The sequence below is a fragment of the Silurus aristotelis genome, assembly GCF_946808225.1.
Source record: "Silurus aristotelis genome assembly, chromosome: 12".
NCBI classification, from domain to species: domain Eukaryota; kingdom Metazoa; phylum Chordata; class Actinopteri; order Siluriformes; family Siluridae; genus Silurus; species Silurus aristotelis.
The window spans coordinates 13189929-13214973 of record NC_139585.1 but is presented as its reverse complement, the minus strand read 5'-3'; the positions used below and the strand labels follow the sequence as shown (position 1 = coordinate 13214973).

At 38.6% G+C, this 25045-nt stretch overlaps 1 protein-coding gene and 1 long non-coding RNA gene across 4 annotated transcripts in view; one reads left to right on the top strand and one right to left on the bottom strand.

Moving 5' to 3' along the window:
- Positions 1 to 5857, top strand: part of rbfox3a (RNA binding fox-1 homolog 3a) — a 340119-nt gene extending 334262 nt beyond the window's left edge. For all 3 annotated transcript variants that reach the window (XM_083556151.1, XM_083556156.1, XM_083556154.1), the window contains one exon: positions 1914 to 5857. In XM_083556151.1, coding sequence (XP_083412277.1) covers positions 1914 to 1916 — 3 coding nt within the window. In that variant the 3' untranslated portion in view covers positions 1917 to 5857. The remainder of the gene's footprint in view (positions 1 to 1913) is intronic.
- LOC310734296 overlaps positions 1 to 20989 on the bottom strand; it is a 30529-nt gene extending 9540 nt beyond the window's left edge. The window contains exons 1-2 of the long non-coding RNA XR_014536006.1: positions 20705 to 20989; positions 15490 to 15773 (exon numbers count right to left, since the gene is read on the bottom strand). This is a non-coding gene — a long non-coding RNA (uncharacterized lncRNA). The remainder of the gene's footprint in view (positions 1 to 15489; positions 15774 to 20704) is intronic.
- Positions 20990 to 25045: the final 4056 nt, after the last annotated feature.

The window sequence follows — 25045 nt, the reverse complement described above, 5'->3', positions numbered from 1 at the left end:
ACTAAGAAAACATTAATTAACAGTAGGGGTATTTTGTCTATATTAAACAGAATTATATGCATAATACTGTATTATTACTCAATTATAAATCCATTAGCCATTTGTGTGATCCGGTATTTAGAGTGTGAGGCTAAATAGTGCTGAAAAAAGATGAGTGCTTAGAGGACAGTTTGCTGGCATCAGTATGAATGTGTGGGCTTGTAGATTGTCATGATGGAAGTCTTCATTTTGCACGGATGCTGCAGTGAGCCATTAAAAGATTGCCCGTCTAATTGGCTCTTTTAATGCAGTCATTTATAAGATGGCACGATGGGCCAAGGGCCAGTACAAAATGGCCGCATCATTTCTGGAATCTACCGTATTCTTCTCTAACTATGGTGACAAAAGTTTTAAAATAGTCACCAGTTTCGGAAAGTGAAAATGAGCAAAGATCATTTTCCGACCGCTATAATTTTTTTTTTTTATGTTTTCCAATGCAATAATATAGTAAACGAATCTGGACTGATGAGCGATGGACACTTAAAACAAATGGGAATAGAAATGCTATAGCCTCATTTGTACACCCGATATGTGAAACAAACATGTATGCCCCTTTATTGCTGCTACATACAAACTGTCATAATGCACTTTTAATTTAGTTATGCAATTACAGAGTGATTTAAAGTCTAATTACTGTGTAAATATATATTTTTGTTTTCATTTCAACATGCAGTTTTCTTCTGCCAGGGGATGTTTTTGTAAATGTTTTTAAAAAGAAAAATAAGCAAAAACTGTACTTCTATGTAAACTATATTACAATATTAGAACCTCTTTTATATGTATAATCTGTCATCTGTGTATTTGCTGCTCAGTTCATGTGCAATGTGTACCGGACATTTTCAGTGTTTCGGATCATACTGTGGGTTGAAAACATTGTAAGATATTTTCACTTATCTTATTGTTATAGACTCTGACAATTCTGTAGTTATAGTTCTGTACACTTCTGTACAGTATAGTATTGTAAAGATATGTTTTTGTGTCAAAATAAAAATGGAATTCTAGAATGTGTGTCCTCATATATGAATGTAATTAATCTTATATTCATTCTTATTATATATTTAAGCTAACTTTGTTTATTACTGGACAAAGAGATTGCATGTGTTTCAATTTCTATAGCGGAATCATTTGAAAGAGAATCACAGATGAGTAGGCAGCAGCAGGGGCGCCTCTGATACTTCTTTCTCAGAGTCTATTTCAGTCTGTGTTTGTCAAGCAAGAAAGAAGAGCCCATCATGAGTCTGTGTAAGAGATAAAGTGGCTCATGTCGAGAACAGAAGCCCATCATGGGGCTTGATCAGTATGCCAGTGCACATCTGTGAGCTCCTCCAGGGAGGGCTGAGCAACAACAAAGTGATGTTAAAATTAAAGTTGGCCTGCATGCTCTTGTGAGCCTCTTCAGGGCAGCGCCTCCCTAAATTAGAGAGCTTCTGTCAGGAAGAGAGCCCCAGGACACCTTGGACTCCCGGTCTTACTCCTGATCTTCTCTTCCTCTCGCCCTCTCTCTGTTGCTCTGTCTCGCCGACTGGCTAACATCTGCCCGGCTCTCTCTGTGGAAACCGCTGCTCTTCTTGTTTGTTGTCATCTCTCATAAAACTACTTTATCTTCCATTTTGTCGAAGCTTCTTTAATGTGTCTTGCTTTCAGTTCAGCCCCTTGGTATCAGGATTTGGCAGATAATCCTGAACTGCGTGTGTAGCATTATATGCAGGGATTATAACTGATATTTCTGATATAATTTCTGAGACCATGCAATTAGCAGCATGTAATAAGTTCTGTCTATTGTTTAATTAGTTCAGCTTTTTAACAAGTGCATGCCTACATACAATAGCTTACATAAAAACGTTCCACTAATCTGCCTGTTTTTATGTTTCTAGTAAATAAGAGCGAAAAAGAGGGATCATAGAAGAGACGGACATCAGCTAAATAGTGGACGACAAGAAGGATTAAGGAGGTGATACAAAACAAAACACATAAAAATACAAAAACACATAAAAAGAAGGATCCCTTCCACCAAGGCTGTGAGTTGAAGGCATCGTACCTTGATGGAGACATGAATGACAGCCAAGCTGTGAAGCGGAGAAAGAAGTAGCCTTCACCTGGGACAGCCTGGCTGGGTGGAGGACGAGACAAGAGCTCATCATAAAAACTTTTTTTATTTTTCTAAACTTTTTTAAGTTTGTGATCTCAAAAAGAGTAAAAGATGAGTGTATATATATATATATATATATATATATATATATATAATATATAAAAATCTATATAGCGATATATGTATGTATAAATATGTTATAAAATGGTACAAAAAACTCAGCAAAGGGTACACGATGCATGAATGCAGCGCTGTTGGAGAGGGGGGTCTATGGAGCGTGGTTGTTTCCTCACCCTCCCTCCTTTTGCAGACTAGCTTATCCTGCCCTTAAGACTGGGTAGAGGGAATAGGGTAAGACAAATGGGCTGCAGCCTCTTTAGACACAAGTTCATGCAGCCTGGCTCCTGTCTAGGGCTCCAGTGTGTGGTAGGCCTGAGTCTTCCATCACTGACCTTCTGTTATGGGTCAGAAGTGACAGCTAATGCTTTGGTGGACAAAGGCTAAGTTCTTGTTGAACAGCATTACATCTGAAAAAGAAAGGTCAAGGGCCTTTAGTCATTGATGTAGGCCTGAAAAAGAAGCTTTTATTCACTCCTTCACCCTCCATTTCTCCTAAATGTCAGTATCATTGGCTTCAAGCAGTTTTATATACTTGACAGGAATTTGAAAAGTAACCATTTTTCATTTTGAATTTTGCAAATATAGATCCACTGTACTGTAATTATGTTTCATGCCAATGTCAAGAGATGTTACTTTTAAAAAGACTTTAAAGTTTGTTAATATCATATTGTATTATAATTTAAATAGGAGAGGCAGGTCAACTCAAGATACTGTAAATATAATACCAAAAGCCTGTCCACCAAAAAAAAAAAAAAAAAAAAAACCAACAAAAACAAAAAACAAAACAAAAAAAACATACAACTTAAAGTTCTACAGATGTCTTCGAGGCTGTTCCCATGCAACGTGTGATAAATTGCCATTATGAATATTTAAATGGTTATGGTTAAGTGTGGCTATTGCTAAAGCTACAAGACCATCTAATGACCATCTACATCCTCAAATCCCACAGTGAAAAGATGCAGTTCATACATGCATTCATGCTGTCTGACAGCCCTCTGTTTTCAGTAGCACAATGTGTAAAGGCCCAGTGAAGTAAAATGGGCACGCTGAGATGTACAAGGCTGTGTGTGTGTGTGTGTGTGTGTGTGTGTGTGTGTGTGTGTGTGTGTGTGTGTGTGTGTGTGTGTGTGTGTGTGTGTGGTGTGTGTCGGCATGGAATGGTCACAGTGGAGTAAATTGGAAATGGGTGGAAAGGGGCTTTACTGATTCGTGGCTCCAGTGCTACCAAAAAGCATTACATTGTAGTGTTGTTGTGGAGGTGGCCATGTTGTGTAGTAAACCACTTTTGTACATGGTGTCAGGGGGCTACAAATTAAGACAATTGGAGCTGTCTGCTTTGTATTGTCACAGGAGTTTGGCCATCCATCTTGAAAATGGGCTCTTGCCTGCTATAATGTGGGGAAACAAAGTGAGCTGGGCAGTAGTTTTAGTTAAGGGTTGCAAGCGAAATTTTACTAAAGTCTGTTACCTTTCTAATTCTACTGAGCTCCACTTTAGTGATATCCATATATAGTTAAATATTGTACTAATAACATGCTGCTGAGCATGGGTCAAATGTCAATTGTAGCCATTTACTAATGTTGTATTATTGTATTACAAGTATGGACAAAAAAAAAAAAAAAAACATTTCTATATGAATATATCTATTTGTGACTTTGCGACCCTTCAAACGATGATTTTATTTCTTGTTTTCAATGGTGGTTCAGGTTTTGCACTGTCAGTGTACTGAGAGATTTTTACTTCGGTGGCATCTTCCTGTCTGTCTGATTCTTCGTTTCAGCTATTGAATGTACTTCAAACTCTTGAACTTTTTAGGTATATGTCCTTATTTTTTAAGTAGTACTTTGTAAATGTATGTACATGGTCTAGATAGTCCCTGTTCTGGTACTGGACCTGAGTTCTAATGGAGATGTCTGTGTTGACTACTGTTATATGATTAAAAAAAAGGAGCACTCCAGGACAGTGTGATCAGTCAGAATTAGTTCACCAATGTGCTTCAAGAAAATGAACAATGCGTTGAGGTTTAATAAAAAAAAAAAAAAACAGCAATTTTTTTTTTTTTTTTTATGCAAAATGTGAAGAATTTACTTAAATGCAAAAGCTTCCTGTTAAGACGTACTACTCTATATGTGAAAGTAAAAACATAAAAAAAAATGTTTTTTATGTGACATGCAAATCAGACATGCTGATTTTCCAGGATTTTGGTTCAGTGCAAGAATGGTACATTTAATGTTGTGTAGGTAAGCCTCTTCTCCAGATGCCATTCCCAAGCTTTGCAAAATCATGAGCTTCCTTGGACTCAGGTGTTATGTCAAGACAGAACTTACACGTTCCACAACATGAAAATATAACTCCTCTTTGCTGCATTTTTGCTTTCAGAACAATACTTTGTTTTCTATCAAGCTGGCAACTCGTATCTCAGCGATTGTAGTACATAAAGGGTAACTATACACTGGGCAACGGAGGCACTTGTTCACCTGTTAGAAGAGAGTTACGGAGCATCAGCATGCAACAGCATTGGTGGATGGGAGCTAACCGTCAAGTCAAGCTGTTTCAGGGACATTCAATCTGACGGGACGATTCTGTACTGAAAGAAACTGTAACTGAACAAAGTAACAAAAAGATGTCAATTTCACAGAGATCCAAGACCTCTGGATTTATTTATTTGCTTTTGTCTGTATGACATAGATCTTGTTTACATGTCCCGGGTTTTAGACCGCTGTAAGGTGTGTATCTGCCCTTGCACTGTATCTTTTGGCTTGTTGTCTTCACCCCCTGCTCTTTTACCTTCCTTTAAGTCTGAAGACATGTCCACCTAAGCACCAAAGTCAGCTCACCCTGTCTTCCTCAACCCAAAGCCAAAAGGCAATGCAAACTGTAGTGTTCTCACTCTCCTCTCTTTAGCTTAAACTGAAATTAAATGTGTGCTCCTCTAACATTCCCTCAACGAAAATTTGTCTTCCTACCAGCCCCAAGAGCAGTTATGCAGATAACTTTGTCAAACTCGGATTGATGAAGGAATCCAATCTTTATGAACATAAACCTAAATCTAGTGCAGCAGTCACACACCCTCTCCACTACCTGCAGCCATGTGTGTCTTTACCAATTCCCCTAAGCACAAAGGTTTGAATGGGGTGTGAGAAGGCCATCTCAGTGAAAGTGTCCATGTATTCATCCTTCTATCCATCAGTCAGTCCATCCAGTGTCTATGTGCTTCCAGCCCCTTTATTTTCTACAAATGTACAAATTCTCCTTCTACTGTCAGCTCAATACAAAATGTGTTATATAAAAAAAATAAAATAAACAGTGTTCTTGTTGTGCTACACTGGCTTAATGTAACAACAAAGCTATTTTTAATATTTTCAGGTTATTTTCTTCATATATATTTTGCAGTTGTTCCAAATAAGTACAAGTTTAAAAAAAAATAAGAAGAAAAATCAATATTGAAAATGAAAAGACTGTTCTGGGTCTAACTGCATTTGAGTTGTTCTCTTTCTGTATGCTTCCAATGTGCTTCAGACAACCAATACTATTTATTATATCATTATCTTATGATTATTATCATCATGATTAATATGATTATTAATAAATATTTCTTTCTTCAATGAACACTCTTCTCTGTGTTTTAATTCTTACAGGTCATAAAGAAACAGCAGAGTTCTTTCAAAAGTACATTGCACAAAATCAATATGCAGCTCTAGAATTTTTCCAAACCATACAGAAAAATACACGTATATTACAATGCAAGTAGGCAAGTTATCAGTAACAGTAACAGGTGTAGCTCTAGATCCATCATAACCCTGATCAGGATAAAGTGGTTACATAAAATGAACAAATGCATGAAAATAAGCAGCACATTTAATGAGCATTTTGAGTTTATAGATACAGAAACTCTGTATGGTTTTAATTCCATAGTTGATACATAAGTTTACAAAGATTTTCAGTAAAACACAAAAAAAACTATTGGCCTACTAGCATTTTTTTAATAGCACTAACGTTTTCATTTCCTTCATTTGTTTTTCTTTTTGTTTTGTTTTTCTTTAACTTAAAAATGTAATTAAAAATAGACTAAATTGGCCACTGTATAACAGTGTTTTTGCATTCATGTATTTTCTGACCTATTTTTGAGGAAGTTATAATATTTGGCAGACACAACTAGATTTGTTGACTGGCACTTACCTAAGATCCACCACCAAACTACAGTGGTTATGGGAATGCTTTTACAAAATGCCATTGTGACACCATTCCAAAGGTATTTGTGGCTTTTTAGTATTTATCTCACACAAGTTCAATTTTATTTAACTGCAATGACCATTAATAAAGTTATTGTTGTTCATTCCTTTTTAGACCATAACTAGCTAAATACAATCAACATGGCATTGACCGTATTTCTCTGAAAAGACCTGCAATCTATTATATAGCCATGTACATATTAGGTATATTCTATATCACTAGGAGAAATGTAGTGTTGATAGCTAGTAGTGCTGCAGAAGAAATGAAGACTCAGTAATTACTGCTTCAGACTTTGTAATTACTACTTAGTTAATCATCTCCTACTAGCATACTTGCTGTGTAATTAAGGATAATTAACAAGTTTTTTTTTTTACTAGTTAATAGGTTTCTTTCTCGTTAATAATAAGTTGATGAAGAGCTACCCATTCATTCCTTCTAAGTTCCTGAATAAATTTGTGCTGTCAAACAGATACGTAGTTTAAAGTGTTACTCTGGAGGTTTATAAACTATTTTATATCAATATTACTGTAAGGATCTTTATTTAAAAAGGTCAAATTCAATTTCTTATATTACACATTTTAGGGAATCTTAACTTTTGTTAGGATCTTCATGTCTGTATCCCATATCTGGTTGCCTAGAATTTCTTTTAAATAGGGTTTAATGGTCATTGTGCAGCAACCCAGCCATTAGGGGGGCACAAGCCAGTGTACTCTTAGTGCCGGTCCCAAGCCCGGGTAAATGGGGAGGGTTGCGTTAGGAAGGGCATCCAGCGTAAAACATGTGCCAAATCAAATATGCGGATCACAAATGAGAATTTCATACCGGATCGGTCGAGGCCCGGGTTAACAACGACCGCCACAGGTATCGTTAGCCGACAGGGTACCGGTGGAAATTGGGCTACTGTTGGCCGAAGGAGGAGAAGGAGAGGAGGAAGGCGTCTACAGAGACGGCAGGAAAAGGAGCAGTGTAGGAGAGTAGAGATTCGGGTTGGTACTTTAAATGTTGGAACTATGACGGGTAAAGGGAGAGAGATAGCTGATATGATGGAGAGGAGAAAGGTAGATGTGTTGTGTGTTCAGGAGACCAAGTGGAAAGGGAGTAAGGCCAGGAACATTGGAGGTGGGTTTAAACTGTTTTATCATGGTGTGGATGGGAAGAGAAATGGTGTAGGGGTGATTCTGAAGGAAGCGTACAGTAAGAGTGTAGTGGAGGTGAAGAGAGTTTCTGATAGGGTGATGATTGTGAAGGTGGAAGTTGAAGGGATGATGATAAATGTCATCAGTGCCTATGCTCCACAAGTTGGCTGTGAGATGGAGGAGAAGGAAAGATTCTGGAGTGAATTAGATGAAGTGGTAGATGGTGTACCTAGAAAAGAACGATTGGTGATTGGGGCAGACTTTAATGGGCATGTAGGTGAAGGGAACAGAGGTGATGAGGAGGTGATGGGTAGGTATGGTTTTAAGGAGAGGAATGTGGAAGGGCAGATGGTGGTAGATTTTGCTAAAAGAATGGAAATGGCAGTGGTGAACACGTATTTTAAGAAGAAGGAGGATCATAGGGTGACGTATAAGAGTGGAGGAAGGTGCACACAGGTGGATTATCTTCTGTTTAGGAGATGCAACCTGAAGGAGATTGGAGACTGTAAGGTGTTGGCGGGGGACAGTGTAGCTAGACAGCATCGGATGGTGGTCTGTAGGATGGTTTTGGAGGTGAAGAAGAAGAGGAGGAAAGTAAGGTTTGAAAGAAGAATAAGATGGTGGAAACTGAAGGAGGAAGAGTGTAGTGTGAGGTTCAGGGAAGAGGTCAGACAGGGGCTTGGTGGTGGTGAAGAGGTGCCGGATGATTGGGCAACTACTGCAGGAGTGATGAGGGAGGCAGCTAGAAAAGTACTTGGTGTGACATCTGGAAATAGAAAGCAAGACAAGGAGACGTGGTGGTGGAATGAGGAAGTGCAGGAGAGCATTAGGGGAAAGAGATTGGCAAAACAGAAGTGGGATCGACAGAGTGATGAGAAAAGTAGGCAGGAGTACAAGGAGCTGCGGCAGCAGGTTAAAAGGGATGTGGCGAAAGCCAAGGAAAAGGCATATGAGGAACTGTATAAGAGGTTGGACACTAAGGAAGGAGAAAAGGATTTATACCGATTGGCCAAGCAGAGGGACCGAGCTGGGAAGGATGTACTGCAAGTTAGAGCAATAAAGGATGGAGAGGGAAATGTGTTGACTAGTGAGGAGAGTGTGTTGAGAAGATGGAGGGAGTATTTTGAGCAGCTGATGAATGAGGAAAATCAGAGAGAGAGAAGGTTGGAGGAGGTGGAGTTGGTGAAGCAGGATGTAGATAGGATTAGTAAGGAGGAAGTGAGAGCAGCGATTAAGAGGATGAAGAATGGAAAGTCGGTTGGACCAGATGACATACCGGTAGAAGCCTGGAGATGTTTAGGAGAGATGGCAGTGGAGTTTTTAACCAGATTGTTTAACAGGATTCTGGAAGGGGAGAGGATGCCTGAGGAATGGAGAAGGAGTGTGCTGGTTCCGATCTTTAAGCATAAGGGAGATGTGCAGACCTGCAGTAACTACAGGGGAATTAAGTTGATCAGTCACACCATGAAGTTATGGGAAAGAGTAGTGGAAGCCAGGCTGAGAGAAGAGGTGACCATCTGTGAGCAACAGTATGGTTTCATGCCGAGGAAGAGCACCACAGATGCCTTATTTGCTTTGAGGATGTTGATGGAGAAGTATAGAGAAGGACAGAAGGAGCTGCATTGTGTATTTGTGGATTTAGAGAAAGCGTACGATAGGGTGCCGAGAGAGGAGTTGTGGTATTGTATGAGTAAGTCAGGTGTGTCAGAGAAGTATGTGAGGGTGGTGCAGGACATGTATGAGGACAGTGTGACGGCAGTAAAGTGTGCAGTAGGTACGACAGACTGGTTCAGGGTGAAGGTTGGACTGCATCAAGGATCGGCCCTGAGCCCTTTCCTGTTTGCAGTGGTGATGGACAGGTTGACGGACGAGGTCAGACAGGAGTCTCCCTGGACTATGATGTTTGCAGATGATATTGTGATTTGTGGTGAGAGTAGAGAGCAGGTTGAGAAGAGCCTGGAGAGGTGGAGATATGCGCTGGAGAGAAGGGGAATGAAAGTCAGTAGGAGTAAGACAGAGTACATGTGTGTGAATGAGAGGGAGGGCAGTGGAGTGATGCGGTTGCAGGGAGAAGAGGTGGAGAAGGTGGAGGAGTTCAGGTACCTGGGGTCAACAGTGCAAAGTAATGGAGAGTGTGTTAGGGAAGTAAAGAAAAGAGTGCAGGCAGGGTGGAGTGGGTGGAGAAGAGTGACAGGAGTGATTTGTGATAGAAGAGTATCTGCAAGAATGAAAGGGAAAGTTTATAGGACTGTGGTGAGACCTGCGATGTTGTATGGATTAGAGACAGTGGCATTGAGTAAAAGACAGGAGGTGGAGCTGGAGGTAGCAGAGCTGAAGATGTTAAGGTTTTCGTTGGGAGTGACGAGGATGGACAAGATTAGAAATGAGTTTATTAGAGGGACAGCACATGTAGGATGTTTTGGTGACAAGGTGAGGGAGGCGAGATTGAGATGGTTTGGACATGTGCAGAGAAGGGACATGAATTATATTGGTAGAAAAATGCTGAAGATGGAGCCACCAGGTAGGAGGAAAAGAGGAAGGCCAAGGAGGAGGTTCATGGATGTGGTGAGGGAAGACATGCAGGTAGTTGGTGTAAAAGAGGCAGATATAGAGGACAGGGTGGTATGGAGACGGATGATCCGCTGTGGCGACCCCTAATGGGAGCAGCCGAAAGAAGAAGAAGAAGAAGAAGGTCATTGTGCAGCAAATATATTGTAAACAGACCATTCAGCTTTGTACTGAAAACAATAAGGCAGTGCATGGCTGGAGCTCACTGTGTAGTCAATGCTGATGTTAGGATTCAGAATTGGGAGTGAAAAGGATGATGAGAGTTTTAGGCCAATTTGTCTTATATCCCCTGACGACCATAAGATAGAGTGTACCTGTCCATTCCCCCGATGATCATTTACCTACACAAAGCAAATGCACCATTGATCTGTCCTCTCTGTCCTCCAAAACAACACAAAGACGTGCACTCATCTGCACTAACAAACAAGGCTTCACTATTCACATTGATCCTGTGTTTCAGTACTTTTTCATCACCTTGTTATACATGCTGTAAGAAGTCTAGCCCAATCAAACAAAGCTTTACATCTCTGCTACACATCACCTGAGGAAGTGGATGAAAAATACTAGCTTAGACTCATCAGAACAAATGATGTGTACATAATACACAGAGGTCCTCTCATTGTTTTGGTTTTTTTTTTTTAGTTCTTTTTGCAAGCCATTTAATTTATGTCTTAATTACAAAAAGCAGCTTCCTCTTTCCTATAGCTACTTTGATGCAATATGCCTTTCTGATCCTTCTGTCTTAAATTACAGAACAGGTGCCTAAAGCTTAAGATGTTCCAGGTCAGACTTTAAACATACTTATTGATTGTTATTGCTCCTCCTGGAGCTACTGAAACATTCACACATTTTGCATTAGTTTAACCTGCTTGCCAATACCTGAAACACTTCCATGTACAAAAGAAGACGTTTTTTGGCCAGCATTAGTAGAATTGGCTTTCTTTGATATGAAAGCTTGACGCACACGGTTGCCGACTCATAGCATAAGCAGGCCACCGCTGACAAAAGGCGATAAAGCTGCCATTCCCTGGATGAAGGCTATTAAGGGTACATGCCTGCTAGCCCCCTGTGCATTGCTGGGCTTACATTAATTACATGTGAATATTCTATGTTACAACAGGACCTATCCTTTCTACTGAACACTCAGTGAAAGAGAGAAGTGAGCAAAAAACTGCCAAAGCATTAATACTAATCACTGGTGCGGTAAATTAATTTTGGATTGCTTCTCTGCGTTGGTACAAAATTGTTTTGTTGAGGGTAAAAAGGAGATTAAGGCTTTAATTATACTTGGAAATTAATTCCAGAAAATAAATCCTCAGTTCTAAAGGGCTCTCTTTCATGGCGCTTATGTGGTGTCTGTCATGTGTTGGGCTTTTAATGAGAGCCAGCTGACACAGTAAGAATCACCTACTGTCAATAATGTGACAATTATTGCCACTACGTTACATCAGAGTTCATTACTTTCGATCATAAATGAAGACATGCAGTATATATGTGCTAGATTTACTGTATATTAAATGTATTAAAAGTGTATTCTCAAATTTTTCCTTAAATAATCTTTTCTAAACTTATGAAATTAGAAAATCTATTTATGTTTAATGATGCAATCCCCATATATTTAGAATGAATGCAAATTGATTTTGTACCCTGGGAAAGATCAGTATAAAAATGCTAGCCAGTGTTCTATATTTAGGATATGTTTCAGGATATTTCAGTAATGTAGCCCTGGAGAGAGTCTCTTGGGAGCTTTTGGGGTTTTTTTTTTTGGTATTAAATTATCTTCTGAACTATACCAAGCAGTTTGTTCGTTGTAGCAGGACCACTCAAAGTAGGTGTGAGGATGTGGTAAATTTAAGAGAAAGTCAATGTAAATGAGATGGAGACTGTGTGAGGAGAACTAGGAGAAATGTGCCCAATTTTGCTTGCTGAATAAGACTAAATACACAAAAAAAAGTAAATATTTACTTTAGACTTGACTAGAGGGAAAAAGAGAGACGGTTTGTTCCTCAGGTAAACTAAATGCTCATTTTGCGAAGACTACACATAAACATTACACACTCCCCCATGCTTCATATACTCTATCCTCCTAGTCCTGGCTCCTTTGTCTCCTTTGTTTGCTTGTTTAATTAAACACAGGTCAGTTTTCTTTACTACACCTTTGGTCTAAGCCTTCACTAATCTGCCATCACAACTCTATTACCTGTATCTCTCACTCATTCTCTCTCTCTTGCTCTCTCTCTCTCTCTTATACACACACACACACACACACTCCAGACACAAGGACAAACTCCCCTTCTCCCCAGTGTGTGCTCTGCCTACAGGTCTCCAAATCCCCCCGCAAACACGCCACCACATCAGAACTGAACAACTGCCAACTCGCAGCTCAGTGGAGTCAGAGAACAAAATGAAGCAGGAAACAAAAGATGTTTTGTCACTCATTTACCTTATTCTTGGGGAATAGCATTTAAGGCTTAGTAATGTTCTCTTTTATAGTACAGTGCTTAGAATAAGAAGAAATAATTGCCATCCCACTATAGTTCATGCCTACCTAAGGTCACAAAGTTATTATGACAATGACCAGTTAAAGCAGTTGCTGAAAATGGCTGGAGAGATGGATAAGTGAAAAACAAGGAGGCATCATCAGCAACATCACCAAATCTATGATCCTCGATCATCTCAGTGTTCATTAATGGGGAGAGGTTAGTTTTCCAACAGTTTTTGTCAGGTTTCTATTAGGATTTACTGTCATGTAGATTTAGTGTTTTGGGGATTTATGTGTCATGGATGTTTGGGCAAAACCTCTTGGTCTAGAGTGGCTAGAAGGTTTTTTTCCTCCTGTTAGCTAGAGGTGAGCATTAGGGAACTAAATCTACATCCAGATTTATGTAAACCTACATTGTTCAACGATTATTGAAATCAAAATGTTATTATTGAACAAAACAAAAAATAATATATTTATTTTATGAAAATGTATTAGAAGTTTAAGTTTTAAAGAAAAGAATTTATCACTATTGCTTTATTGTGTTGTTTATCTTATATTAAACATATATAATTTTGGACACTTTTTTTATGTAAAATATGCAACCATTCGATGGCATTTAGCGATTATATTTTTGCACTTACCACTATGTTAAAGGTAAGTAAATATCTAGCTGTAAGGTTTAAATGTCCATAAGCACATTAAAGCCTGTTAGTAATTTCAGTGTAATTTAACGTTTTCTTTTTTTACCTGAAAAAAATTCTTAGTACCACAGTTTATATCTTACACTGTAAATATTTCTTTAAATTGTCTGAATTAATTTACACCAAAAAGCACTTTTTATTGCACAAGATTATACTACAAATGATTGGCCCCTGAGAACAGTGCATTGAACACATAGTGTGAGCATGAATTAAACAGTAGAGCTAGTTAAGGGGAAGTGGTGCCTCAGCGGTTAAGCCTTTTGCGCCATAGGTCAAAAGATTGTGAGCTTGAATTCAATCACTGCAAGGATGCCATAGCTGCATCCTTAAGCAAAAGAGTCAACTGATCAGTTAAATCCTGCTGTAAATTTATAGCATTTTGTATAAAAGTATCAGCCAAATGCAAAGGCAGTGGCTTTTATCTTGATGAAATGTATGGTGATATACTGTAAAAAGTACTGCATGCTTTCACTGCACTTTCCTGTAAATATGTTAACAATTATGTGAAAACACACTAAGAAAAAAAACTACTTTAATACGTTAACAGTGGTGTAACTCATTAATTAGTTGATATAACTATAGCAATGATCATTCAATTCTGATTATAATTTTGAAATCATCAAATAGAGCTAGATTGTTGATAAAGCATAATATTGCATCTTATACATAATATTTACATACTATACATAAAATTTGTCTTCATGTCCACTTATAGGAAATGAAGACAATATTGGACTGTTTATTCCACTGTCATTGCCTAATTATATTAATCATTTCTTGTTTTTAAATGTAGAGCATTAAAGTTTTTATTCTGCCACTCAGTATGTCTGTTTTTGGTTTGTGAATATACATTACATGGACTAAAGTATTGGGACACCCGAATGCATCCCGCAATCATATTGTAAACAGGAAAAGAACTCCATAGACGTGTCCTGCTTCATAGCGTTCTGCTTCCTTTGGAATGAACTGGAACACTGACTGCACCCCGGGCTCCTTACCCTCCATCATTGCCTGACTTGACTAATGCCCTTGTGACTGAATGAGCACAAATCTCCACAACTACACTCCAAAAAATCTTTCCAAAAGAGTAGAGGTTATTATAACATCAAATGATATTTATGACTAAATGTGGAATGGGATATTAAAACAGCATATGACTCTTATGGTCAGGTATCCAAAAACCTTTGTTCATATAGTGTATGTGCTTACAATATGCAACATGTTTTAATAAACCTGCTAATATCATCTGAGATTAATATTGCATTTTAGATGTTTACAAACATTGAGCACACTTATTTATAACTTTTTTCTAATATTTCTTTACGTTTGTGGGTGTATTTTATTGGAGCGCCCTGGGTGTTTATATACAGTATACATTATGTGTGTGAGCAAAGAAGGGCCTGTGAGCATTAGTTGTGTTTACTCCTGGCTGTGAGGAATAGTTCTATTTAAGGCAGGCCATCTATCTCAGTCACATTCAATACAGCCTCGGGTTACAGCGTGCCTATTTAAAATGGAAGCATGCAATCGTACAATAATGCCAGGGCTTGTTTGTTACACCATTGTTGTCTCCTCTTTATTCTCTCTCTCTCTGTCTCTCTCTCTCTCTCGCTCTCTTCTCCTGTTTCTATTCTTTCTTTTCGATTTTCTCTTCCTCAACGGCTCACAGGTCTTTGGAGGCCTCTTCTGTTCCTTACAGCTGTTTAAGGAGATCATATAAATCGATGCAGGGGAGAGAGCCGAGACACTAATTATGGGAGAATATTGTAACTATGGTGACGAGCAGTCTAGCGATACCCTCAGCCCTCGGCCCTGCTTTATTATGTGAGTTCATCATGAACATGTGTCAAGTTTATGGGCTGTATGGACACTGGCCCAAGAGCTGAGTGAGTCCTCAAATCTTCAAATGCTAAATGAACACTATGTAAACCCAATATATGCATAAAAATCTTGCTCAAAGAAAACTTACAGAACACTTTTTAACTCTCTTTGCTGTGTGTTGAGAGACTGGCGTTATATTTATTTTCAAACCCCTTTTATGCAAAAGGCACAATTGAGTATTCCTACTGTATATACATGCAGTATGAGGATGTGAAAGCAAGTTTGTCACTGTTTACTCACGTAGTGCGTGTGTTTATCTGAAAAAGATTTCAAGCAACCCTGCTCTGGTATGCGGTTTTTGTTTGACACCAAATGAATGTGTAGCTTGGTTAATTAGCAGGGCCGCAGGGCTGCTGCGCCGCAAGGGTGGTGGGGGGTGTAGCCTCAGTCTCAACAGAGCACAGCCTCGACACGTCTCAGCGCACATCAGCTTGTTTTGATAAGGGACTTTCTGAATTAGCGCAGCTCCTTATGGACCACTTTCCCTGCGCTGTAGCAGCCAGCCCCGCTCATTATTCATCCTGCTGGAGGAGAGCAAAAAACAAAAGTGTAGCGATGAGCAGCATTAGCACATAATCACCCACATGTCTTCTCCACATATGAAACAGCCGCATCCTTTATTTTTCTTTTCTTGTTTTTTGTGTAGTGCAAACCAGCATGTTTTATAGACCATGCACAAAAAGGCAATGGATAAAGAGAGATGCAGAAGCAGATATAAAGATCAGCCTCTGCCTGCCCTGGTTCTTGTTGTGCCTAAACACTGATTCCTCACTCCTCATCTACATGGGCTCATTTAAATTTAATAGTGAGCAATTAGGAACCTCCAGCCCCAGCAAATATATTAATTTCCTCTAAATAGGTGTTTACTGTTTGACACCTTCCCTTGTCAGAATTCTGTGCTGGGAGTTCAGAGACATTTTTTGCATTATGCAGTAAATTTCTACAATGTCGTATCAGACTTCAGCTGGAAGCTGCATCATAGCAGTCTTTCCCTGATTCCAATTGATCCTAAGCTACAAGTCACTATAACCACATAACTGCTGCACATTAAAGCCTTCTCTTTGGGCAAATGTAGACACTAGACTACAAGCTACATGCTTTAAGTAACCTAAGTGCATCAAAGTGACATCCACAGTTGATATCAGCTCTTTTGCTAATTACAAATAATAAATAAAATAGTTTGACAGGAAAATAATTAAAGTATTATCATTACTATTGAGCTTTTGTCAATTGTTTTTATATTCCTATTGAACACACGATTAACTAAAATTAGGCCAGTCATCCCTAAGGATTTGCTTTGACTCATCACAGTGGATCTGCATAACACAACATCACCAGCTATGTTTTCATGTTGCATCTTCCAATTTCAATAACATTCCAGAGGCATGCTCCTGGGTGTCTCTCAAGGTTTAACTGACCTCAAGCTGGATAACCTGGCCTGGCAATGGCACTCATTCATCTAAATTCATTTCACACACACACAAAAAAAAGTGGGGCCTCTATATTAACACCTAGATAAACAGTAATTAATACAGCATTTATTTGATTAAATAAACAATCAAATACTGTATTCATACATTATACTGATAATAATTCATCATGCTGTTTTTTTGTTATATTACTGTTAAAAACTATATAAGTATATTAAAATTAGTCAATGTTAATTAAGAAAACAAGGTATCTAATAGGTTTGGGTTTAAAATGTGGCAAAAAGGCAACAGGTGTTTAATTGTGATAAACTAGTAGATTCCATATTGGTATTTCTTATAATAAGTTTATAAAACCTTAAGAAGAAACAGGATTATGACAAAGTGATAATAGGAGGGCAAGTAATAAGGTGCTGATAAGCTGTTTATGTTGCCAAATAGCTGGTGCATTCCCTAAGTATATATATATTAATTAAGTATGTATTAATTTGTAACAGAAAATATGCAATAAAACTAATAGTTCTAATGAATTGCCTATTTTTCAATGCTAAACTGCTATTCAGCAAATACGTACAGTAGATAATACTCAGGGCAGTATTTCAATTCAGTAGTGCTGGCATCTGTGTGTGCAACCCATTAAAGGACCCACTATTCTGCTGTTTGAACAACAATAAAAGGTTCATTAAAAAAGTGTGCTAGCTATTCCCTTAACACATGAGTGTGAACACTGTCCAACACATGCAAACATATGCAGTAGATAATATTCAGATCAGCATTCTAATCTGGAAAAACCACACTAATGTGCAGATGTTTAAATAGCAAAATCGGCTTCTTAGTTCAGACACAGTCACTTCTACACTTTGCACATGAAACGTGTTAAGAGTAGCAAGTGCCATGATTCAGGACTCAGTGGTGAGTGTGTGGTCCTCCGTTACATGTTTATTTTCCTAATTATTTAGTGTTAACTAAGTTGGAAGGCTTCGCCATCAAGGCAGAACAGTAGCATCTGCCGTTCAGCAAAGGGGGAATGAGCCACCAAGTCTGTGAATCCAAGACAAGGGGGCCAGATTCAATATCAAATACAGCAAAGGAAGAAGCATACACGACTTTAGTGGACCAATTAATGAAGTGATGTGAGGATGGTAGACCAGGGGGACAGGACAAAGTGCTGGCATCTGGGTGTGCAACCCATTAAAAAAGACTATTCTGCTGTTTGAACACCCATAAAAGGTTCATTAAAAAAAAAGGGAGGCCTCCTTTAACACTTCCCCGTTGTGTACTAGCTATTCCCTCGTCGCATGACTGTGACCATGGAGCAAGACTGACCAATAAATGTTTTATAGTTGTTCAGTCACAGGGCTGTTTCCCCACACTCCCCACATTCCCAAGACTCCAATCGGCCACAATTAAAAGGGAATCATGCGAGTGGAACAATTGGCCGAATGCACCTTGGAGATCCCTCGTCAAGAGAGAAGGGGACCTCTAATGATTTTTTAATGTAAATATTTGTTGACTTAACTGACGGGCCACAGGAACGTTAAAGTCTGATTGAGGGAGCCCAAGGAGTTCTTCAATCACAACTGCCTTTGCCAAATACAATTATGTCGAACACAGAGAAACTTTTAATCATTCGTGCTTTGTTCCTTTTAGAAGTGCCCTCCCTGGAGTGCTTCTTAATGTTAAATTCTGCCTTGCTGGACAAAAAGAGGGAGGGTGTCATTCTTTCAGGCCCAGGGCAGCCAAAAGTCGTGTTAGCAGACCTCCATTAGAGTTTAGCTGTAGGAGGGGCCAGAGGTCACCTAAGACCTTAGTCACTCAAGCAGCAAATACCCCTTTAGCTTTAAAGGAGCTTGAGTATCTTGCTGTCACTCTGTGTCTCACTCTCCCTTTCTCTCTCTCTCTCTTTCTCTCTCTGTTGCTCTTCCTCAGTTTCACTGTCTTTCTTTACTGTTCTTAGCACTGCTGTGTGGCACCTTTTCTTTGGTCTACTCAATAGAAATAAAGACAATGCTGAAGGTGGTGTAGGGTGCTCTGAGGGACTCGGAAAGGCTGAGCTGATTGCAGACTTTATTACATATATTACCTAACAACAAATGAAGCCATTTCAAACTAACACAAATGACATATGATGTAACCTGCTTTATTCAGTCAAGGAATAAAGCTCACAGTTTAATGAACAATGTGTCCATATAATGTGAGCATCAAGAGCGTTCAAGCCTTTTTACCCAATAGAATCTGACATCAGTGGCACAAATGGAGTCAGAATTACTCTTTGTATTGGATCGAGTGTGATTGAAAGTCCAGTTAAATGCAGTAAGGGTTAAATCAACAGTGGTAATTTAACTGTGTGCAGTGCAATTTTAACATATTGCAGTCTCTGGCTATTACACATGCAGAGGCAGGCAGCAAAAATGAAGGATTTTGATTGCAAGTCATTAGGCAAAATGGGGTGAAGAACAGGGATGGGGAGTTCATGTAACACTCTTTCCCTCCTTCGTCTCTGAGCATGAATTCAATCTTTAATGTATAATAAAACATCATAAAAATTAAACCCACAAGATTTTGTTTTAAAATGCAGTAGTACATTTAGGTACATTCAGGCATGAAAAATTTATGTTGCCAGCAGGCTTCAGAAGTAGATTATTTATTATATATCGGCATATGCTAATAAATATGCCTCGACATATTCAAAGTGCACGTCAAATTAAAAATTGATTTTGCTTGGGGCCGTTAGACATAGAATATGCATGGTGTGCTGTTACAGTCGTTCAATACTGGCAGGCTTCATTCAGGGGTTACAGTCCAACCTGCAGACCTGCATATCTTTGCCTCTTCAGGAGAGTGAACTTTACCCAGATTAAATCAGCAGTTTAGCACGTTTACACAAACCCGCCCCAATCATCTTAGCTAGGCCTCCCTATTGTATTGTCGATATTTAATACTGTATCACTTTACTGAAACTGATACAAAGATTGGCGAATGAAGGCACTGCACATAATATATTCCTTATTTAAAGTAATTTGGTGTTATTCCCAAGCGAGTACTCTGGAGGAGACATAATTAATAATCATCATGCTGCTCCTTCTAGATTGCTTATTAATTAGCTCCCTTGAGATTTACAGTTTAACTGGCAATAAGTGAAACCAAAACCAAAAATAGCCACTTTCTTTGTTCTCTGTGATTCATTTAAACCTGTCACAACCATTCAGGTATAGAGTTTAGATGACTGAAGATAATTTTGCTACATATATATATATATGTGTGTGTGTGTGTGTGTGTGTGTGTGTGTGTGTGTGTGTGTGTGTGTGTGTGTGTGTGTCAGAATAATATCAGAGCTCTCATTTGGTGGCGGATTACTTGTCTTTTCGAGCATCTCTATTTCTTCGAGGTTATTTGGTTTTGCAAAGAATACTAAATGTATAAGATCTCAATGAATATAATCTGTGCAGAATTAGGGGCCTTTGTGGTTAGAAAGCCAGCGGCAGATTTATAGCCTAGGGCACATGCAGGCAAGTGTGCCATCAAGTGGACATCCTGCAGAAATTCAGTTTCAGAGATGAATCTGGCTTTCCAGCTAAGTCACATTTACATTCAGGGCTGGAACACACCTGATTTAGCAAATCAGCTAATTACCAAGCCTTAATTGATTGAATCAGGCACAGAAAGCCAGGAAACGTTAAACCTCTACGAGCCTCAACACTTTAGGGCTAGAAATGCTCACCTCGGTTACTGAAAATAATGGAATTAAGTCTGTAATTAATTGGCTCTAATATCAAATTCTGTTGTTTGCATATAAAATGAAGGTGTCATTTATTGTGTTAACTAAGGTTTACAACCACAGCCCAGTGTTGTGCCTTAGTGTCAAGTCACATTTAAAGATATGCAGAATCACTGCATATTTAGTCTCTAAGAAAACAAACAACTGCCAAAACAGGAAGGTATGCTCGCCTTCTTTCAGGTTCTTTCACCAAAAATCTTCAGAACAGTGATAGAGTGAACTGACGGAGTAGAGCTTAAAGTCAGAGTACCTAGAGAGAGGCTTCCTAAAGCAGTCAGTTCCAGGTCTCTTCACACAAGCCTACCCTGAGCGAGTAGGGAATTGATGGCACTCAGCAGCCCCTGGAAACAGATGCCAGCACACCAGCGAAGGACTTCAAGGACTAGCCGTTGACAGGTGAGCCACTCCAGCGAGCACAAATTGTCCTCTCTCCTCTGAAAAGTGCTTAGCTCGTCTTCTGCCAGGCCTAGGGAGGGGTAATGGCTGTTATATGGGCGGAGAGTGATGGAAATAGGTTACAGCTGGAGCGTTTTGCTGGCTTTTGCACCAAGCTTTTAGCACTCACTCCTCCTGCTATTTGCTTCCCTTTTTCCCCCACACTATTGCAGCAGTACAGTCAGAGAGGTTTACAGAGTAACACTGTCAATGAAGCAGAGCCTTGTCGAACTCAGGGCCACTAGGCCAAGCTAAAAGCAGAAAAACAGTGGTTTGGGTCAAAGGGAGCTGAGGAGGTGAGAAAGGAAAAGGTGTGAAATGACAGATAGCTTTGGTACAAGCAGGTCAGCTGATCTCAGCTGATGAGTGGGGAAATTGAGTGGAGATTGTTTTAGCAGGCTCAATACTATTTATGTAAATGCAGATTAATGAAAAGATTAAAGGCTTAGCATAATGTATATAAACAGCTGGAAGAAATAAACAGGAACTTTAAGAAACTTTAATACCTTTTACTTCATTTTAAGACCTTTCCTTTTAGGTCATTTAACTATTTCAAGAACTCTAAGAGTGTCCTTAAAGTACTGTATATAAAATGTTCGATTTTCAAAAGATTTTCAAATATAGAAACAAGAGAAATTTGAGTGCTGCTTGAAATATACTGTCATAAATTGTAAGTAAATGTAAAAGTTTAAGCTGCTGTGATCTGCAGTTCATTTTGTTCAGCTGTACCTCAGTAGTCAGTGCTCCAGAATGTGCCCCACTGAGAATCACTGACAGGTTGAAGAAAAGTCCAAAATGAAATGTGAAAAGAAATCTATTTTACACTGATGATAGGCAGAGATATAGTATTAAAAACGCTGCTATACCTCAGTTTCGGTCACTTTTAAATTACTTAGTTGTCCATGCAGGGAACTTTAGTACACCTAAACATTTGCTACACAAAGTAGCATTTGGCATTTTTATTCCTGGAACATTTAATTCATTTGTTATACTGAAAGAACATCTGTGATCGTTGCTTCTATGCTAATATGCTGTACTGTTTCTTCGGAGTTGATTGAGTATCAAACCACTGGACTCAATCAAAAAACAAGAGGTTCAGTGACTTATACTGCCAATATTGAAAAATAGAAAAAGAAACAAATGCAATAAAAAAAATCATGCTATATGACCACCAGCATACAGTGGAAATAGATGTTTAATCAGAGGAAATAATTTCTGACTGATCAATTTCGGGCAGTATCAGCTCAGATCAGCAGAGCCATCACTGTTTCCAGCCATTTTACTCAATTGTATGTTTTGCTTGGCTCTGGGTTTCTTTAGACATTCTAGTTGATTTCCTTTTTTCTCAGAGTTGCTAATACAGCTTTATGGCTTCTTTATACTCTATTTGATTACAGCCTGCTAGTAGAAAGGTTTTAAAATCAAATTACGTATCTTCATCTAACAGACAAGCTGAATAATCAGAGAAAGATATCTCTTGTCAGGTTTTTTTTTCTATGTAACATTTGCTGCTCATTCTTGCTAGTGGCTACATGGCAGTGATCCAGAGCTTGCACTGAAAATCTAATTTGAGAGGCTGTGGTAGAGCCAAGACCAGAAGCCAAACATAAATCTGCTCACCATAGAGCTGGCCAAGCAGTAACTTCCAGTGCTATCACCACCCGCATCTGATTCATCTCCCTCTCTTTCTCTCTTTCTCTCTTTCTCTCTCTCTCTCTCTCTCTCTCTCTCTCTCTCTCTCTCTCTCTCTCTCTCTCTCTCTCTCTCTCTCTTCCTCTCTCTCCTTCTCTCTCTCTCTCTCTCTCTCTCTCTCTCTCTCTCTCGTTTTTTCTGTCAAATAGGATCAGTAGCACAGATGCGCAGAGTTAGCATAAGCTTAACTGGCTTAAACGAAAAGCGCTCCCGGAAGACACCTAAACGGGAGCTAAAAGCCCTGGAACACAGTGCTGTGTTGTCGTGTCTGCAGAAAAAGGTTGCTTTTGGAGCAAACATGCTTTTGTGCCCCTTTTATACCATCTGATGGCCCATTATCATTCAGATAAAGGCCCATCAAGAGAGAAGCATGCATCAGCATCTATACAAACCATGTTTTTTAATGGACTGGACACCACTGCTTTAAGATGACTTTACATTTTTTAACTGCCACTAGACCAGCTCCCTTTAATGACTGCGGCTTTATGTTAAACTTTTCAAGATAATACTAACCTCATTTGCACACTTTTAATAATCGCTTTATCCTGATTAGGGTTGCAGTGGATCTCTGGGAGGGAGAATGGTGCAGAGATGGGGAAATTTAGCATGCATATATATATATATATATATATATATATATATATATATATATATATTTTTTTTTATTTTTTTTATGCAGCAGCTTTCAGATTTAAGGTCCCTGGTTTGATCTTTACCTCAGGGAGCCTGAACTAAGGTCTAGTTTGCTCCCACTTCTCTAAAATATATGTGAAAGAAGACTGGCTAAGCTAAACTGCTGATAGTGCCCTGTGATAGTATGGTGTCCAGGGGTGGAATAAGTACTGAGAAATTATATTTGAAAGTGAAAGTGTATATAATTGAAAATTGTATGCAAAATCTTGCAGTTGAAGCTTGGGATCTAGCCAAAAAAAAAAATCCAGACAAGAATGAACCCAAATGAATGTAAAGACTAAGAAAAGGGTGCTACTTTCACTGATTACATTTTAGTTAATGTTTTAATGTAAAAAAGTACATTTTACTAATACATCATTTTGCCTGAAAACATCATTCAGTCTCAGTCTGTTCATGTGCATAAACTTAAATGGTTTTTATAAATAAATCAGAAAATATCTTAAAAACTATTCAAATTGTTAAATATGACAAATGAAACATTGTCTAATTAGTGAACCTTACTTCACCATGCTTTTTTATTTTTTATTTGACGAAGATACCTCCATTTTATTCAAGACTTTCCATACTACAGCATAATGAAACCTTTAAAATAGGTTGGCGCTCATCCCCAAGTTCCACACTAAAGTCCCAGGGCTGATCCAAATTTACATTTGTAGCAAGTACTTTAAAGGATTAAATAAAACTGTAAGGAGTAAAAAATTAATAATTTCCCTGGAAAGTAAAAGTACTCAAGTAAATAATTACAATCTTCTTGCATCCCATCTAGTGAGTGACTTCACATCTTATGCCCACCACTCCCAGGATATACCACAATCCGGAAGAGGATAAGTTGGTTACTAAATGTGAATGAATGAATAAATGAATGAACAATATAACCATTATTAAACATTCATTTTATTAAAAGGGTACTTGATTATAGTTATTGTGAACAAGGAGTAAAATGAATAGCCTGATAGAACATCTGAGACTCACTGTCATAGCAATCATCATAGTGAAGCATAGCGCTAATCAAGTTTCACTATTACGCTGAGCCATTTTTTTTAAATGTCTTGTCATCAGATCAGTAACCACAAGAGGGTGACAAAGGGTGACATTATATTTTTAGAAATAAAATTTCAACTTAATAGATATGTTTACTGCTTGTTTGTTTTTGTGTCTTTAGTGTAGTTTGATTGATTTTATTTTATCTTCTACAATCCTCTGAATGCAAGAATCAGCATCAAAGACATTGACATCTGGACTGCATCACTGCTTTGTTTACCCACATGCTATTAAACTCGTCATGTGTTATGTGCATAGCTGTGATGCATTATCATAATATATGTCTTAATGACTGTAATAAAACTGAAAGTGAGAGCACCACATGTGCACACACGCGCACACACGCACACACGCACACACACACACACACACACACACACACACACACACACACACACACACACATTGACAATGACTGTTAATGAGTGTTATCAATCTGTCGATGATAATAGCAGGATTAAAGCTACCGTACTGTACTTACAGCACTTAAAGTCAAAGGCAAATGTCTGCATCTCTTCTAAGTGTGTAAAGAAATTGCTGTTGAGAGTGTTACTGGTTTCGTTTAGCTTTAAGCAGACAGGGTGTAAAGCATTTGTACCCTATTATATCTACAAACACTTCAGCCAGGAAACATTTCTCTGGGTCAAGTGTACTTGGCCACTTTTCATAGTTCGTCCATGCCAGTGAAAATAAAGACACCCCTACATACAACATCAGTATAGACACAAAG